Below are 19,417 nucleotides of genomic sequence, written 5' to 3'. Positions count from 1 at the left end.
CATCATGCCACCCAAAGTTAGTTCCCAGTGCCCTTGTCAATCAAGGCCACTGAAGTGATCCCCGGGGTGAACTTCCTATTGCCCATCCACTCGTCAGGATTTCTCTTAAAGAGGGCCAGTGAAGTGCTCTGCTTGATGTGAATGGGAAATTTGTTCCAGAGTATGGGAAGTCTCTGGGTTAGAAACCTGTCCCTCCAGCATGGTCTGTTTATTGTGGTAATGAGGTTTAGGTCCCTGGAGCATGTGGCACAAACGGATAAAATCTTTGAGGTACGGACATATATATTTAGACATATGTACACACACAAACACTTGCCAGGAATGAGATTCAAACCCCTACCTATGTAGTTATTGCTACTACATTGTTCCACATTTATCGCATGTGCCATGGAGTTTTTTATTTTTCTTTTATTCAGTGAATACTACTGCTGCTGGTTTGGGTAGTACAGGCACCACTACAACAGTTCTTCAGGTAATAAATGAGTAGCAGTTAAGCATGTATCAGTTAGTTAGTCTTTTTATATATAGTAACTGTAAATTTACATAAGAATACAGTAATGTTACACAGGAAGCACATTAATGTGGAGTAGTGAATCGCTGTATGTCTACAAGAGCAGTAAGTTATGTCCTTATAATGAAGATCCTTTCATGTCTGTCAGGTATGATGTAGGTTCTCAAGCTGCTTATCAGATCAGTGGACAATATCAGTGATCCCGCCTCAAGCCACATTCTCCTACACATTTAGTTATCTCAGATCATGTTTTGTGCAGTAAGAACTAGCTATAGATAACCTTACCTGGATAGGGATCAAATGGTATATATCTAAAGGATCCTTAAGGTCTTGCGGAACAGTGAAGGAGGATAGATGAACAATTGTCTCAGAAGGGTATAAAGGAAATTATTTATTTTTATGGTAAGTTCTTAAGTTTCATATCCTAATCATTCAGAAAATTCCAATCTGGCATGTAGGCCAAAATCCCAAGCTGTGATGCAGCCAAGGTGGTGGTGGTGTCGTGACAGGAAACCCTTCAGGAAAACAGCACCAAAAGATGTTCTTTCCCTGAAGATGCAGTCCAGTTTATAGTGCTCGATGAACATATACATAGAAAACCAGGTAACATATCCACTGAAGAGGTTCTGAAGAAGGCTGTAGAAGTTGCAACAGCTGTAGCAGAACGAGCCCTTGGTTTGTTAGGGAAGGTTTTATTTATTATAGGCTGTGTAAACAAATGAAAATGCAGTCTGACAGCCATCTCAAAAGTGGCACTTTAAAGCTACAGACTCCAAACAGTTGTGGTCACCCTATTTATTCTAAACCAGGACAAGCAGAATAATAAGTCTAAAGGGATTTGGTTTTGAACAGAGAAAGTCTCTGAGAATGGTTTAGTCCTTAATATCAATAGATCCCCTGGTAAGTGAACTAACAAGTTATAACAAATATAAATAAAAAAAATCAAGTTTCAAAGAGTGATTCTATTCTGATAAAGCTGCTCAAAGGAGATTTATTCAGATAACCACTTTTGTCAGTTGACTACATCAGATCTAGTACAATTCATATTAACGATGATTTGTGAGTAGTTCAAATATATGCAGTTTTACAACAATGAGATAGGGAGTGGCATTCATTATAATTGGATAAAAATATGAGTGTCCTGATTGGAGGGAGCAGATGAATTCAATTTGATGAAAAAAAAAAATCACATAATTTTCATGTGGGTCAATGAGTTGGTGGGTTTTTTTTAGTTGCCAGCCAATGGTACATGCATACCCCATCCCTTAGTTCGTTAACAAAAAAAAAAAACTTTACAATATATCTACCATTTTAACATGACAATTATCTTATGTGGTCCAAACAACATTCACATTGAAGCTAACCCATAGATGCTATTCTTAGAAGCTATGTCTTTTTGACAGTATATATTGACTGTCTAAATTCAGGTTATTTTCTTTTGCACAGACATCTGCTATCCCCTTGTACACCTGCTCCCTGGGTATTAAAATCTATCCTTTTCCTTAATCTGTACAAAGGAGCTTTATACAAGCTTGGTCCCGTGGTATGAAACTCTATCCCATCAAACATCAGAAACTTTTGAGTTATTTCCCATTTCAGGCATTCCTGATGAAACATTATTAGTAGTTAATGCAGGGCCTCTGCTATGACAAACCTCTTTAGTACCACTCTCAGTGCACCTGACTAAATATGATGTTCTTCATCTCACATTGCTGCAGTCCTAACACTTGGGTAGTCCGCTGTCCCAGTCGGCCCGAATACCAAAGTATAAGGCTGACGTCGGTCAAGGCGCATTTGTCTGACATCAGGACGTCAGGGTACAAATGCGCATGACCATATCCTCAGTCTTTTATGGTCCGATGCAGAAGCAGTATTGCGAGTGCAGGTTGGCATTCTGAAATTTTCTGAAGTCGGAGTTTCAGACCGAATCAAAGTTGGCTAAGTACCCGTTGGGGAATATTTTGTTTTTCTTGCCTCAGTATTTAACGGATGTCAGAAAAAGTGAATAACTGTATTTCTTGTGGGAAACAGATACCTCATAGAGATTACCATACCTTGTGTATACCTTGCTTAGGGCCTGAGCACGGCGTTGTTGGCTGTCGCTCTTGTGCTAGATTTAACAAACGCACTATTAAGAGAAGATTAGATTGTGCCAGGTTAGTTTTGGGAAGCGTTGTAATTACAACATGCCGCCGGATGCTCCGGCCGCTTAAATCTAAAGGCACGGACAAAGCAGCGAAGCCTAGGGTGGAAGAACCGTCTGTCCCGGACGTCGGTTCTTTAGAGGGCTCGGTGGAGCCGGTGGTTCTACCAGAAGTTCCTTTGGATTCTCAGGGAGAGACTTTACTGTTACAAGATGTGTCCTCTCAGGAGGTAGGCCAGGCTGAAGGGGCTTCTCAGGTAGCTGTTCTCCCTCCCTCCCTAAGGTGGTTAGGCCCTCCTTCTGTTTCCAAGGCTTCTTCTAGAGGCAGGCCAGGGTTAACTTCAGTGGGGGTCTCCCTAGTTCTTCAGGGTCTCTGCCTAAGAAACATATGCTTAAAATGGCAGAAGATTTGATTACTATGATTAGAGGTTCTATGCCCCCCCCTGATAAGAGGCCTAGGGTGGAACCTGAGCTTGAGAGTTTTGAGCAGTGTTCGGAGGCTTCTGAGTCTTGCTGAAGACTTGCAGGAGTATCCTCCTTATTCTGATTCTGATGTAGATGACTCTACACCTTGCTTCTCCTCCTGAGGATTTTTCTTTTCAGAGACTCTTCATTCCATGAGGGAGCATTTTAAATGGGAAGGTCAAGATTTCTCTGATTCCAGGAAAAGGCTTAGGGAATTTTGTTTCTACCCCAGCATAGGCCTTTAGCTATACCTCCTGTTCTGGATGTGGTAGAGGATGTTTTTGCAGAGGCTTCCCTGAACCCTGATTCTTTGCCTCCTGCCCCAGTTAAACCGGATAGGTATTATAGGGTGCCTGAAGCTCATAAGTATCTTTTTAAGAGTCCTAGGGCAGACCCAGAAATTGTTTCTCAGGGCCCTAAAGGTGTTAAGGCTTCTGTTGTTAAAAATCCTGTTCCTTCTGATAAAGAGGCAAGGGCTTTGGATAGATGGGGAAAGAAGGTGTATACTTCTTCCACTTTAGCCATGAGGGCTTTGAGTTGCCAGTTTCACATGTTGAAATACCAAAATTATCTCCTTTCACAATTGAAGTCTAAGGTAGATGCTCTGGCGGAAGGTATTGAGTGTAAAGAGTTGCAGGATTTAGTTCATGTTTCTGAACAGGTGGGTAAGCATTCCTTGCAATGTGGTTTTGATGCTGTACAGGCCTCTTCGAGGGTGGCAGCCACTGGTTCTGTTCTTCGCAGGCACGCCTGGCTGAGGGATCAGAATTTAGCTGAACATGTAAAGACAAGGATTTTAGATGCTCCTTTACAATCTGATGTGTTATTTGGTGCGCCTGTGGAAGCAGTTTTAAAGAAAATGGAGGACAAGGCTAAGTCTATGCAGACTGTTAAAGATTTTTTGCAGGTTCAGCTTCCAAAGTTTAGTAGAAATTGGCCTACTAAGGGGTGGACTTATCCTTCTTATGATTTCCAGTCTAGGGGTAGATCTAGACGTGGTAGGGGCAGAGCTCAAGGTTCTTTTAGGCCTAGAACAGGCAGTTCGCCTGCACAGTCTTCTGGTGAGGGCAGGGGTCAGTCCTTTCGTAAGCAGACCCAATGACTTGCCTTTTCAGCTGCCAGAGCCTTCTCGTCTGGCAGCACCTTTGGGAGGAAGGCTGGCACTTTTCAAAGAAAATTGGAGTGTTATTACCCAAGACAGATGGGTATTGGATATCGTTCACCACGGTTACAGGTTTTATTTCCATACCTTGCCTCCTTTCAAAGGCATGCCAGACATTCCTCCTATACAAAGAAAAGAGGCTCACAAGCAAATTTCTCTGTTACTCCAGATAGGGGCCATTCAGCGGTTCCTGTGCCAGAAAGGGGCCTAGGATTTTATTCTCGCCTGTTCCTAGTACCAAAAAGGGGAACACGTGGAGACCAATTTTGGATTTGTCTATCCTCAACACTTATCTGGACATTCCCAAGTTCAAAATGTTGACGTTACAACAGCTTTTATCTCTGCTGGGCAAAGATCACTGGATGGTAACTTTAGATCTCAAGGAGGCTTACCTTCATGTGCCTATCAGACTCAGTTGCAGGAAGTATCTGCGTTTCGAGCTGGAAATTCCCATTATCAGTTCTCTGCATTGCCCTTTGGCTTATCTACTGCCCCCAGAGTATTCACAAAAGTTCTGGCTCCAGTTGTAGCTTTCTTCAGGCTAAAAGGAATACAAATCTATTCTTACTTGGACGACTGTCTGATTCTGGCTCAAGAAAAGGACGAGCTTCTTCAGCATCTGGAATATGTGATAGCAGTGCTAAGATGCCTGGGGTATTCTGTGAACGAAATAAAGTCCAGTCTAGTACCCTCTCAAGACATGTGCTTTCTGGGTGTGAGACTGAATACAGCAGCCCAGATGGCCTTTTTAACCCCGGACAAACAAAAGAATCTTTCCCTTTACTTCCATCAACTATCTCTTCAGTCCGGGCTGACTGCAAGGACAGTCCTTCAAGCCTTAGGGTTCATGGCATCTTGTATTCTGGTGCTTCCCAATGCCAAACTGCATATGAGGAAGCTGCAATGGTATCTAAAAATGTATGGACACAGCACTGCCAGGATTTGGACACTGTCATTCCAATAATACCTTGCATTCAAAAGGAATTTTTGTGGTGGGCTCAGGAATGTCACCTAAACAAGGGACTCTCTGTGACCCCAGAGGCGAGTCAGATTCTAACGACAGATGTCTCAGACATAGCTTGGGGAGCTCATCTGAATGGAAAGTGGATACAAGACAAGTGGCCTGCCAGACTACAGCATCTACATATCAACATGAAGGAGATGTTAGCAGTCCAGTTTGCATTAATGGCTTTCAAGGAGTTACTTCTTCCAGGGCATGTGTTGATTCTAACAGACAACACAACTGTCATGTGGTACATCAACAAGCAAGGGGGAACACATTCTTATCCTCTATGCAGGCAAGCAATGATTTTGTGGGAGACTGCGCTCAGTTTGCAGCTAAATCTTCAGGCAAGGTTTCTGCCAGGAGCACAGAACTCCTTAGCAGATGTGTTAAGCAGGCAAATCATGGATCCCCACGAGTGGAAACTGGATCTTCATGTATTTCGAAAATTGACAGTGTCATGGGGAACTCCAGACATAGATCTGTTCGCTTCTCCACTAAACCACCAGCTGCCAAAGTTTTGCCGCGAAAGGTTTCATCACACAGCTTGGAAAGTGGATGCTCTTTCGTTCAGTTGGAAAAATCTTCATGTGTATGCCTTTCCACCTCTGCCTCTCCTCCCAAAGGTACTCCTAAAGGTCAGACAAGACAAGCCAAGGATGATTTTGATAGCTCCAGATTGGCCTCGGCAACACTGGTACCCATTACTGAGGAATCTGGTAAGGAAGCCTCCATGGCCTTTACCTTTAATTCCACACCTTTTGTCTCAGAGGGACGGTCATCTACTCAATGTCAAGCTTCACTCTCTTCATCTAACAGCCTGGCATATTCTGTTTTGAACCACAGCAGGTCTCAACTTCCTCAACAAGTTTTGAATGTGATTATGGAAGCCAGAAGACCTAGTACACGTAAAGTGTATGCAGAAAAATGGAAGAGATTTTTATTTTGGAGTGCAGCAAAGGATTTGGATGTTTCTGAGCCTAATTTGAGTGTGGCTCTTCAATATCTTACTGAGTTATTGGACAAAGGTTTGTCTTTCTCTTCCATTAAGATTCATGCTGCAGCAATTTCAGCTCACTATGATTGTGACCCACCATTGTTTTCTCATCCTTTGTTCAAGCAATTTCTTAGAGGGGCAAAGAATATAAGACCCCGAGCTCCTACTCCTGCTTGGGACCTCAATTTTGTGTTGGAGAAACTTACTCTACAACCTTTTGAGCCTACTGCTGAATTGAAATACTTGTCATGGAAGACTGCTTTTTTGTTGGCCATTACTTCTGCAAGAAGGGTTTCTGAATTGCAGGCCCTTATGGCGGTTGAGCCTTTTTTTGATTTTTCATAAGGATAGGGTATCATTACGTACTAATCCTTCATTTATGCCTAAGGTGGTTTCTAGTGTGGCTTTAAACCAAACTATTCATTTGCCTACTTTTTATGCAGATCCCCAAAATAGGGGGAAAAGATTTTGCACACTTTAGATGTACACAGGCAGTTGCGTTATTATTTAAGCAGGACTAGGGATTTTAGGCTGCCTCAGCAGTTGTTTGTTTCTTTTGCTTTGAGTTCTCAGGGCAAGCCTGTGTCAAAACAAACTATATCTAAGTGGATTGGGTTTTGCATTGCATTCTGTTACTCCCATCATGGCAAGGAGATTCCAGCTGGGATTAGGCCTCATTCCACTAGGGCTACTGCCACTTCAACAGCATTTCTAAGGGGGGTGGCAACTAAGGATATTTTGGAGGCAGCTACTTGGAGTTCAGTGCATACTTTCTCCAAGCATTACCACCTTCCTCTCTATTCTAAATCCAGGGCTGGTTTTGCCACTGCTGTGTTGCAGGGCATTTTGGCAGCTCCTGCTTCATTATAGTTTAGCCATCCTCCCTTACCTCTGCTTTGGGATTCTACCCAAGTGTTAGGACTGCAGCAATGTGAGATGAAGAACATAGTACAGTTTTGTACCTACCATAAATGTAGATGTTCGAAGATCCACATTGCTGCAGTCATACCCTCCCTCCTTCCCCTCTCTGTTTAGGGGTGGTTGTGTGGGTGGGGTTCTATTTTGTAAATTTGTATATATTGTACATATATTAGGTACAGGAGTGTTTGGTGTTTTGGGTTTTGGCCTTATCTTTTAGGGTCTTCTGACATCTGGGGCAAGAAAAGACTGAGGATATGACGTCGGTCATGCGCATTTGTACCCTGACGTCCTGATGTCAGACAAATGCGCCTTGACCGACGTCAGCCTTATACTTTGGTATTCGGGCCGACTGGGACAGCGGACTACCCAAGTGTTAGGACTGCAGCAATGTGGATCTTCGAACATCTACATTTATGGTAGGTACAAAACTGTACTTTTTCTTCTTCTTTTGTTGCATGAACAGTAATAACACTACACTTATCATAAATACTGCAAATACTTGACTACCTACCTCACTGTGAATGTTTGCTTTAGCTAATACTCGCTGTCTTTTTAGCATCCAAAGCAAGGTTGTGATATTTCTGATAAATATAATTTGCCACTTCTGGCTCGGGTAATGGCTGAAAGGAGTTATTTGACTAGCTCACCTTGCAGGCTAATAGTTGGAACAACATAAGAAAATAACTAAATAAATAAATGCCCATTCCATACAAAATGATTTCCACCACAATAGTTTGAAGTGAACATTGTGTTTAGCTCATTTACTCCAATGGAGCTGTGGAGGTTTGCATTCTAACTGCCAATGATCGCATCAAGTTATGTTCTTACATTTCAAACAAATGTTCATATTTGTGGAGCCATAAAAGTTAATAAAGAAGTATAAATGACAAACTGTTCAGCCCAAACAAATCTTTACAGCAGTAGCATTCATTAGATTTCAAGTCTCATCTGGATATTATTAGTCATAATAAACACATTAAATATTAATTTTGTAATATTTTATAAACAACTTACAATATCTCAATAACCTTTCAAGCTAAACACGTACTGTCAGCAGCATTTTGGACACTGAATTGGGAGCTTACATGTGATGTTATCTGGTAGACAGTAGTCAAATATCAAGTGAAGTTTTGTTGCCCACTATGTAATCTTTAGGAAGAAATATTATATGTAGCATGGTTTCGGGATAATTAATTCAAATGTTAACAGACTACATTAGATGCCCCCAGGTGTCAGTAAGATGTACCCACAGGAACACCTGGAGGCATCACTTCACTGTCATGAGTTAGTGCTGCAACAGAAAACAGACACTTTGACATGATTCTGCTAATGGGATGAGGGAAAGGTGTTGGTCTGGTCTTACAGGTATGGTTGTAGTCAGTAATAACAACAATATAGTGTCAGCTAATGCACTGAGAAGTGGACTTAATATTGGATGATTTTTGTGACTTGATGCAGGGTGCTCTTCCTTGGGAAAGTGTAGAAACTGTGCTGCTTGCTTGTTGTTCCCATGATGGAGACCGTGGGGATTAAACAGCAAACCTCAGATGTGAGTAAGTTATCCAGTTACTGCACAGATGAGGCTGTGGGGTAGGCAAGGTGATGCCACTGCATATTCAGTCTGATAGAAAGAAAAAAAGGATAAAGCTATCACAGGCCTTCTTAGTGTCCTGCTTCGCCCTTGAGTAGAGGGATCATCCAAACCCAAAGAAGCTTTCTCTCCAGGATGGTTAGGCAAACACAGTAATGGGTGATATTGGTGGTTTTAGCTAAATAATCATTGGAACTGAGGGACTCAGAAGGAGAAGAGCAAAGTCCTAGTGATAAAGTCATGGTCCAATAATAAAAATGTTGAATTAAAGGGAAGGAGATCATTAGCCTTGAAAGTGTTGGAGATTAGGATTTTCTGTTTTGCAACACAATGAGAAATTTAAATGCTTAGTAATTGGAAGAGGTATATAGATTATGAGAATCAATTTGAGGGAGCAGTATGGAGAACTGAAGGATCACCAGTTTATCAGGAGTAATCTGCATGTTATAGATATGATAACAAGATCACTTTGGCTATTACAAGTAATTGAAAAACATGGTAGGAAAGATAAAAAGAGTACTACAATGAATTATAACTATGATGGGGGTAAAGGGCAGCTCACTGCATCATCTTTCACAAGTTGATTTAAAAGAAGAAAGGCTGGACAACCGGAAGACCATGGTAATCTTTGAAGGAAGTGCTGAAGCAAGTTCGTCATTGATACACGATATCTTGCCAGAAACAAATATCATCCTTCTCTTTATTGTGCATTTGTTTAAAAACAACACTGACTTTCTAATTCTCCATCTCTTCTCCCTTCCTCCTTCTGCCTTAAAATACTACATATTTTTTCAGTTTAGAATGCCAGTTCACTGTTATATATGAAGATAACAACTGTATTTCCTTATACATTTTGTGCCAGCTGTTTTACATTAATATTAAGACATGTTTTCTTACTGTTCTGGTATCATCTAGGTCAGTGTTTAAATAAACGTTTAAGTAATGATTTGTGTTTTAATGCTGCCCTCAAATGATTTCCTGTAGCTAGTTGATGATATAAATATATAAGACATACTTGAAAGCTTTTTTCTTTTAATTGTATTTTATTTAGTGAACAGCACTGAAGGTCTTAGTAGTACTACTACCAGCTATGAAGACATTTTATACAGCAACTGCAAATTCACATAAAATTATACAAACACTACACAGGCAGGCATGATTAACACGGAGTTGTGAATTAGTACATTCATGCAAATCAGTATTCTGCCAGGTCAATATCATTTTATGATACTTGTATGAAACCCAAATTCACACATGCGGATATGTGACAAGCCAAAAAAAAAAAAAAAAACAACAGGCATATTTTCATATTAAGATAAGGTTGAAGAATTGCAAGAAGGAAGGATGTTAGACTAGAATACCATGGTAATCTTTGAAAGAAATGTTGAGGTAAGATGATCACTGATACATGATATCATACCAGAATATCACCCTTCTTTTTAAGTCATCTGCTGAAGAACAGTACCAGCTTTCAGACTGCCTCTCCTTCTCCTTTTTTTCTTATATCATTGGTGTCTGTTTATATGATTGATTTTAATAACTGGCTAAGTTTCTGGTGTCATTCAAAGGGGATCCAGTATCTGTTCGCCTGGGATGACATGCTCGACAAGCCACATTTCTTCGCAAGAGATGGCTTGCACCTGTCACCCTTAGGCTTTTGAATACTGGCCTGTTGTTTTGTTTTTTTTTTGGCTTGTCACATATCAGTATGTGTGAATTTGGGTTTCATACAACTGGTCAACACCCCCACCAGAGGTGACAACATATTGGACCTGGTCATCACCAACATGGTCGACTGGTGTTCTACACCAGAGGTCAACCTGTCACTGGTTAGATCAGACCATAGACTAATCACTCTGGATGTCCACATTTCACCCCCACCCCCAGTCAAGGAAACCACCCTGAAAAACTTTTCAAAAGCAAACTTCACTTTACCTAAGACAGAGGTGGAAAGGTACACAGCCTCCATGCTAAAGGACAACACTGTCCAAGCTGCTGAATCCCTTACAGAGGCACTCTATGAGCACCTGCAAGAATACATGGATTGTGCTATCCCAAGCAAAACCAAGACTCACTCCTCCAAGAAAAGGAAACCAGTCTGGTGGACCCCTGCCATAAACAAGCTATACAATAGAAGGAGGAAACTAGTACAGAAAAGAGTAAAATCCCAAGAAGGAAAGACATCCCTGATCAGTATCAGCAAGAAACTACGATCCCTCATAAAATCATCCAAGACTAGCTTTGAAAGAAAAATTGCCAAGGACTCCAAAGATAATCACAAAGCATTCTTTAGCTATGTCAAGAAACTAAGTGGAAACTCTCAGATCTGCTATGAGTTAGTGCAGAATGGCAGAAAATACACTGAACCAACTGATATTGCCAACATTCTGGCAGACAGATTTAGTGCAAACTCCCCCCCCCCCACCCTCTAAAGGGTCCATAACCATACCAGAAGAATGTAGAGACCCGGCAATCACTGACACACAGGTTAAAACGTCTCTATCCAAAGCCAAAAACACAGCTTCATTGGGACCGGTCGGTGTCCCAGGCTGTGTCTTACATGAGCTACAAAATGAACTAATCCCTCACCTAAACAAACTGTTCAAACTCAGCCTCTCTACAGGCTACGTACCCATAGCGTGGTGCACAGCAACAGTTATCCCGCTTCACAAAGGTGGAGCCACAACGGACCCCAGGAACTATCTTCCTATAAGCCTGACTAGCCTGGTCTGCAAGGCTGTGGACTGCATCATCACGGAACTCATTAACAGAGACATTGGGAATCTCCAAACATTGGACCGTACTCAGTTTGGCTTTGTTAAGGGCAGATCATGCCTCCTAAACCTAGTGGACATCTTTGAGACAGTTACTAAGGCTTTAGATGAGGGAAAGGGGGTCCACACAGCCTACCTAGACCTCGCAAAGGCTTTCAACACCATTCTCCATTCTGGTATTATAGACAAGCTCACCAGCCTGAACATAAACCCCTATGTCACGAGCTGGGTTGCCAATTGGCTCATGGACAGAACCCACACCGCAAGAGTTGCAGGCTCTAGGTCTGACTCTAAACCGGTTACAAGTGGCTTCCCCCAGGGCTCAGTCCTGGGACCCCTCCTGTTCGGTATATACTTCTCAGAGGTACAGGCAAGCACAGGAGGACTATGGCTGACCAAGTTTGCAGACGACTGCAAACTGGGCGCCATAATTGACACTCCGGCTGATACAGACATCCTCCAGAAGGGTCTCACTGAGACAGATACCTGGTGCCAAAATCATGGCCTCAAGCTAAATGCCAAAACATGCATAGTCATCCCCTTTGGAAAAAACAAAGTACCCGCAAACTGCCACATACGTGGTAGTCCCCTAAATACAGAAAAATGTAATAAGGGATCTGGGGACCCAAGTAGATAGTAATCTCTCCTTTGATAATCATATTGCCAAGGTGGTTAGAAAATCCTTGTCTATGGTCCACCTAATCACAAAAGGGTTCACATCTAGAACAAAAGAGGTTATTGTGCCCCTCGACTCATCACTCATCAGACCCATCATAGAGTACAACGCCCCATTTGGGATGTACCTTACAAGACACCTGCAACAGCTGGAAAGACCACAGAAGTACCTCACCAAGAGGATTACTGGCCTCAAACAGATGCTCTATGCAGCCCAACTGAAGAAACTCTAGCTGTACTCTGTTGCATACCGCTTACTCAGATGTGATCTCTGCCTGACATACAAGGCCATGTCCAATCCAGAATTGATGGACATGCTCTACCTAAAATAAAAACAAATCCCCGAGAGCCACATGCTGTAGGGATCTAAACCTCACCACAACGATAAATAGGACGTGCTGGAGGGATAAATTCCTGTCCCAGAGACTCCACATGCTTTGGAACAGGATTCCAATTTAGATTAGGCAGAGCCCCTCGCTAACACTCTTCAAGAGAAACCTTGACAAGTAGATGGGAAACAGAAAATTTACCCTGGGGATCACTGCAGTGGCTCTGCTGGACAGAGGGACAGTGAACTAATCTAATGGGGTGGCAAAAGCCAACACATTCTGGCTAGGCTTATAGATGCCCTCGGGCAGATAGCCTAGTACTTACCTATGAACCTATATATATATTTTAATTTTAGAATGCCAGTTTGCTGTGATTTATGTAGACTGCAATTATATTTCCCCATTATTTTTCAAGACAGGTAGTCATATTCAGATTACATATTTTCTAGTATTATAAAATAATTTGAATGTTTAATTATTGAATGGTGCCTTTATGCTGTCCTAAATGATGTCCTGTGGAGAAATGTACTATTGGTAGATGCAGTTTACACCTTTACTGCTGTAATATATTTATGATTTAAGCAGTCTGCAGTGCAAAGCATACTTAGTCTTATTTTTGTTTTTCATTTATTCAGTGAACACCTCTGCTAGTTTGGGTAGTACAGTCATCAGCTACACCAATTCTTCAGGTAAGAAATGAATAGTACTCAAACATTTATGAGGGCGTGTTATTATTTTTTACAGAAACTTAGGTTTACATAAAAATATAGTAATACTACATAGCCAGGTACAACTAAGGTGGAGTATTAAAGTATTATATGCCTACAAGAGCAGTGGACCACCAGGTCTTGTACCCTTTTAAGAAACTTATATGAAACTCAGCCACACACATTCAGATATATGACAAGCCAAAAAACAGGCATCTTTCTGTACTAATATTCAGAGCTCATTAACGTAAAGGATTTCAGTCAACTTAATAATGTTATCATTTTTATTATTATTATTAACTTTGCCTGTTCTAAAACTGAAGTATATCTAGACCCTTATTCATAAGTGGATAGATCTGAAGCATACTTCTGATTAACTGTTGTCTCTGTCTTAACTGGGAGAGTAGAGTAAAAAAATGCTTACATATTATAAGCACTACCCAAAATAGTAAAAGTATACTTGCAGTTGTTAAATACACATTATTTATACAGCCAATAGATATCTTCCCTAAAAAGGGCACTCTATCTAGCTGTGATGGAGTTTATCAGCAGAATGTACTACTGCTAAAATATTACACATCCTCTGTGAATACAGAGGCCTTGCACATGCTGTACTTCCACCATATTTGTTGTGAATGTCTGAGCATTTCTTTTTTCTTTGCTTTTAATTGTAAAGCATCATTTATTGTGCTTCTACATAAAAAAACAGCTTAGCACTTGATTAGACTTGTGGACTGGATTCATTAACAGCTACACTAAGTGCAGCTATGGTGTATGTGGCATTGCTTGCCACTCACAAGATAGCAAGCTATTTTGTATACATTAAATGGCTCTACACTTAGTGTAGCACTGCCAAACAAATTTAAATAGCAGAATATGCTAATGAAAGTATAAGTAGCTAAATTACATGCTCATAAACCAATCTAACATGACAGAGCCATTCACAAAGCTATAAAGCACTCATGTACACTCAGTGTAGCCATTTGCCCTGAGACCCTAAACTCTTTGGATTACAACCATTGTTATAGTTAGAAAAACCATGTTAACATTTACCGCTACCATTACAAAGTTGTATGTGCAGCAGGCTGTCATTAAAATTGCTGCTGCTATTGTTGCCAGACCTCTGTCAAGAAGAAAAATATTTCATTTTTTATACATTGTTTGACTTGATATGGACTGTGTGACTCAAAATTGTACAGCAAAACTGGGTAAACAGCGAAACATTATATTAAATATGCAACCTCTTCTGCCCTCATATGAGGCCTAAGGTTAGTGTGTGACCTGTTTGTACAAAACATTAAGTGCTTAGTTCCATATGCAAGTAGTTATATGTCCCTAAAACGAGACTTGTGTCCTGTGTTCAGTAATGTCAATAATTATGTAGGACTGTGCTGCCTGTAATATCCACCTATGGGCTTTACACAAATAATGTACATCAAGCATTTTTACTTTCCCACATATATGTGGACCTGTAACTACATTGAAAATGTACAAAGGCCAGTGCACAGTCATCCATAATTGGCACACAGTGATGGTGGGGAAGAATGCACGAGGACAAGCCTAACACCAGACAAGTGAGTATGAATTATTGAATAGTATTGCCTACTTGAAAGTTCTACACTAAACCACTGGTGTTGTCCTCCATGCCAGAGCCAATGTCAGTGTACAAAATAAGTAAAAAATAAATAAATAAATAAAACTCCATATTAATACACTTAATTAAATACACTCCCCCTCCAAAAAAAGTAAAATAAATGAAAAAGAAATGCATAGGCCATGTAAGGAGGGCAGCAGCCATGCTACTGAGGAGTACATTGCAGCATTAACCAAAGCACTTTACACTCCAGTACAAATGGGTAAAAGTATTCTTGAATGTCCACTTGTTTGGAGGGTTGTCAGTTATGTATCACATTCTTAACACATCTATGGGCTATAAACATCAAACCCCTCACCTAGGCAGGAAGTAGTACAATACTCTTCTGCAACAACTTGCCGTATGAGCATAGAAAATGTTCCATAATGTCATGTTACATTCTTCACAAACTTTTGTAATGTACCAAATAACTGATGTACATGTCTATGCCACCAGCAAGTGACAAACAATGCATATACTCAGCTATGGGTGTTTTGTGAAATGCAATCAGTCATTAAGGTTGAAATACAACATTTTGTAAAAAAACAGCAACCTACTTTTGCATCAAGTCGGTTGTAATACTAGAAGCATGTTTTGCAAGGAATTAGCAGCATGCAATTTTCTGGATAAACAGTATCACCTACCATACCACTATACACATTTCCTTACCTATACAAGTAACTTGATGTAGTGCAGATTTAGCCCTGTAGGCACTGTCAATATGCAAATAAGGTGTGGACTCACTAGCCTTCATGAATTCCAAACTCCACACTGAGTGCAAGGAATGTAAACATGGTGTAAGGACCTTTGCAATTGCATGCACATGTCCTACCTCTGCAAGGATGTGCAGTAAGAAGCATTACCTGTTAAGTGTTTGCATGTGTGATTGATTACTCTGACTGCAGTATCAATCAGGGTGTGTAAGGGAGACAGTACTGACAAGAATTTTTTTGAGTACCATTGACTGACGTAGGAGAGAAACAGTCCTAATATTGATATGAAACTGTTTATGACAATAATTTCTGACTCTCAATACAACTATGTCTACAATTCTAAGGAAGTCGTTTGCTAATTGCAAAATATATTAACTGCAAGGCAAAGCGCATGGCAGTCTTGTTAGAGAAGAATAGATCTTTGAGTAATATTCACGAAATAGAGAAGCAAAATGCCGCAGTGTTTGAATGTTTTATTTTATATTGTGTGAGGATTGTGTGATGAAATATTACTTGCTGTGTTGCCAGTATCACAATCATCCACAGATTTAACTGCAAATTACACAACACAAAGGTCAGGATTTTTTTTCTGTTGCACCTGTAATGTCAATTTATACTATATCACATATTGAGTCTAGGTAACCTCTTTTCTTATTTTCACAGTGTAAAGTGTGTGGCAGATAGTGCTAAGAATCTGAACTGTGTCTTGTGAATGCCCTGATGTCCTGGGTTATACTCCAAACATGGCTGTTTGTGTGAACATAATGATGTTTATTGAACATATGTTCATGTTCAAATGGAACAAAGTTGAGTAATTATCAAAAGTGAACATTTTCACTACTTGTTTCATAATGTTTCCTCTGTTTCATTAGTCTTTTTTTTCTTCTTTTCTGTTCATTGTCTGCATGCTATTCAGCATTGCATACTCTGGGCTGGCAGCAATTCCCAGCAGGTAGTGAAACAATCAATTTAGGCTCTTTCTGTAGCACGAAAAGCCTGGTAGTGGTGGACAGATGTCATAACTCTCTATATGTCATAACTCTCTATATCACTGAGTGAAGAAATTGTACCTGTCAAGTAACTTTGTCTGTGTAACAAACTGTAAATGCAGTGATCTTCGGGAAATGAAACAGCTGAGACTGGGTTCAAATCCAGTAAAGTAATAATGTTGAGTCTGATTATATATTTTCACACAGTTTGTGATACCATTATGTTGCTGTTTGAAAATCGACTATTCTCAGTATTGCTAAAAACATGTGAGCTGTTGTATGTGACATTAGCATTATTTGCCAAAAACTAAAGTCCTGGTAATATTTTCCAGAAATTAAAGTTCAGATGTTGCAAGAAATCAAAAGGATGAATGTGTCACTGTGATGCAGTTCTTCCTCTAGTCATTTCTAGGTATATCCTATGCTTAAATTAAATTTTTCTGTCAGCCTTTATTCTCTCACATTTTTTTCTAATTGCTTTTGCATTTGCTCTCTGCATGACAGCACACAATCTAGGCTCTCTTCCTAAGCAAAAAGTGAAAATAAAATTAGGCTGCCATCTGCAGTACAAACAAGCATGGCAACAGTGCATGGATGTCAGCACTCTGGATAATACTTAGTGAATAAATTCCATCTGTCAGATTATCCCTGTACAACAATGCATAAGTGAAGTGATTTGAGAGAAATAATGCAGGTGATGCAAGGTTCAAATCCAGTTAATTATTAATTTTACAAAGGGGGTTGTTTACAAATTCACACACATTTTTCGATCACTGTATTGTTGTGTAAAGCTCTAATATTCTCATTACTGCTAACAGCATGTGAGCTGTTGTCTTTGCACTTTCACATTATTTGTCATCAACTAGAAGTCTGAGAATGTTTCACAAAGTACATTTCTGATGTTGCATGGTTTGAGGATGAATGTGTCACTTGAATGCACTTCTTTCTCTGATGAGTGCTAGATATAACAATGGATTAAATTAATTTTACTGTCATCTTGTTTCTCTATCATAATTTTTTCTAATGTCTTTTACATTTACACTCCACTCAGCAGTGCGCAAATATGGTTCAGTGACTAAGGAAAATGTAATGACGACTTCTGTAGCGCAACGAAGCCCAGCAGTGCTGTGCTATCATCAGCACTCTGGATAGTACTAAGGGAATACATTTCCTGCTGGCACAAGTTGTAAGTGCAGTGATCATAAAGACGCAAGACAGCTGGTTAAGGGTTTGAATACAGTTGGCAGATGCTTTTACAGAGGGTGTAAAATGCCACTTGTTACCACTTTTTGATCAGGAATGTCACAGCAAATGCACCTCAGTGTCATAACTCTGTTTCTTGCAAGAAATGTGTCATTACCACTTGCTGTAGAAGCCAAATATAATGTATGTGAATTATGGAAAACATGACACTGATGATATTTAATGTAGAATGCACATGCATATGTATGATATGCACAATATTTTTGATGTAATTGATTTCTCACCTATCAGATGAGTGTTTATGACAGTATGTGTTATGAAGTATATAAGTAACTTATCCCACCATGTCTTACTTCATGCAGCTGCATGCTTCTGAAATGTATTTACAAATACAAGTAATGCCTTTCACATAGAAATGCAGTCTGCTGATGAAGTAAAGTCACTGACATAGAGGCATCTTTTGATTATTTCTACATTCAGTCTTACATCACAAGACCTCATATTAGCAAGTAAGTTCTCCTATAGCAGTGACAGTTAATCAGCAAACTTTAAATTATTCTTTTTTTTTCTCTTGGGTTCATTTTCCAGTTGGTGCTACTCAATCTTCCCAATGTATAACTCCTAGCATGGCAATATGTCAGAATTCATAATTATGTTTCCTCCAAAAAACATGATTAAAACCAACAACATAAAGCATATCAAGGTTTAACATTGGAACATGTCTCAACAGTTGGTCACACATGGCCAAATGTCACTGACATTTTAACACCCTCTCTGCATCTTGATGTATTCATTGCCAGTTTGACTGGCAAGCCATTGCTGTGCTTCCACTTGCACAAATATAATTGGCTAGGCTGTGGGTCTTTGCACACAATCTGTTACACATAAGATCTGAAATAGGTGCCAATTCAGGCCCTTATTTCTGGCTTCACTGCTGCAGACATGGTTGGTAATGCTAGAGATGTTGTTCCATTTAGAGCACAAAGGTGGGGTGTTGAGGAGTCCAGGATTTTTTGGCACTCCTCATAAGGCACTACAGCTTGAGGCTACTGCAGGGAGAAAATGTCTGGTCCCATTATAAGGCTGAAGCTTGGAATAGCTTGGCCAAAGCTGTCTGCAGTGCAACTGACATCCTATGTACTCGCCAACAATGCTGTCACTTCTACAGTGACATGAAAAGGCTCAAGAGGGACCTCCTTAGTTATGGGAGGATGAATTTAAGACTGCAAACACCCTTCAGGTATGTAAGTATATTGACTCATAATTTCTCTATGATATGTCATTAATTAGCTAGCCAATGCCATTATTCATTATGCTTTTATATATGTGTATATATATATATATATATATATATATATATATATATATATATATATATATTATATTTGCTGTGGCTCAGTGGTAATTCATGCAGACTAGTGTTTCCAAGGTCCGGGGTTTGAGACTGACAGGGATATTTTGATGAAACCATGGTTGGCCTAATGGCTAAGGTGTTTGTCTTACAAACACAAGGTGCAGGGTTTGAGTCTCACAAGGGATAATTGGCTATGCTTAAAATGACTCGCAAGGGCAGTTAGCTTAGTACTAACCTATGAACCTAT

At 40.1% G+C, this 19,417-nt stretch overlaps 1 protein-coding gene across 1 annotated transcript in view; it reads left to right on the top strand.

Moving 5' to 3' along the window:
* The window catches only part of LOC122802152 (putative protein TPRXL), a 992,304-nt gene that overhangs the window by 629,014 nt on the left and 343,873 nt on the right, over positions 1–19,417 (top strand). Inside the window, exon 14 of the mRNA XM_044071829.1 lies at positions 13,207–13,260. Within this exon, the coding sequence (XP_043927764.1) occupies positions 13,207–13,260 (54 nt within the window). The remainder of the gene's footprint in view (positions 1–13,206; positions 13,261–19,417) is intronic.

This window comes from Protopterus annectens, chromosome 5.part0, assembly GCF_019279795.1.
Source record: "Protopterus annectens isolate FY-2018-M chromosome 5.part0, PAN1.0, whole genome shotgun sequence".
Taxonomy (NCBI): Eukaryota; Metazoa; Chordata; order Ceratodontiformes; family Protopteridae; genus Protopterus; species Protopterus annectens.
Note: the sequence above shows the minus strand (reverse complement) of the source record. Positions and strands in the feature narration are given on the sequence as shown.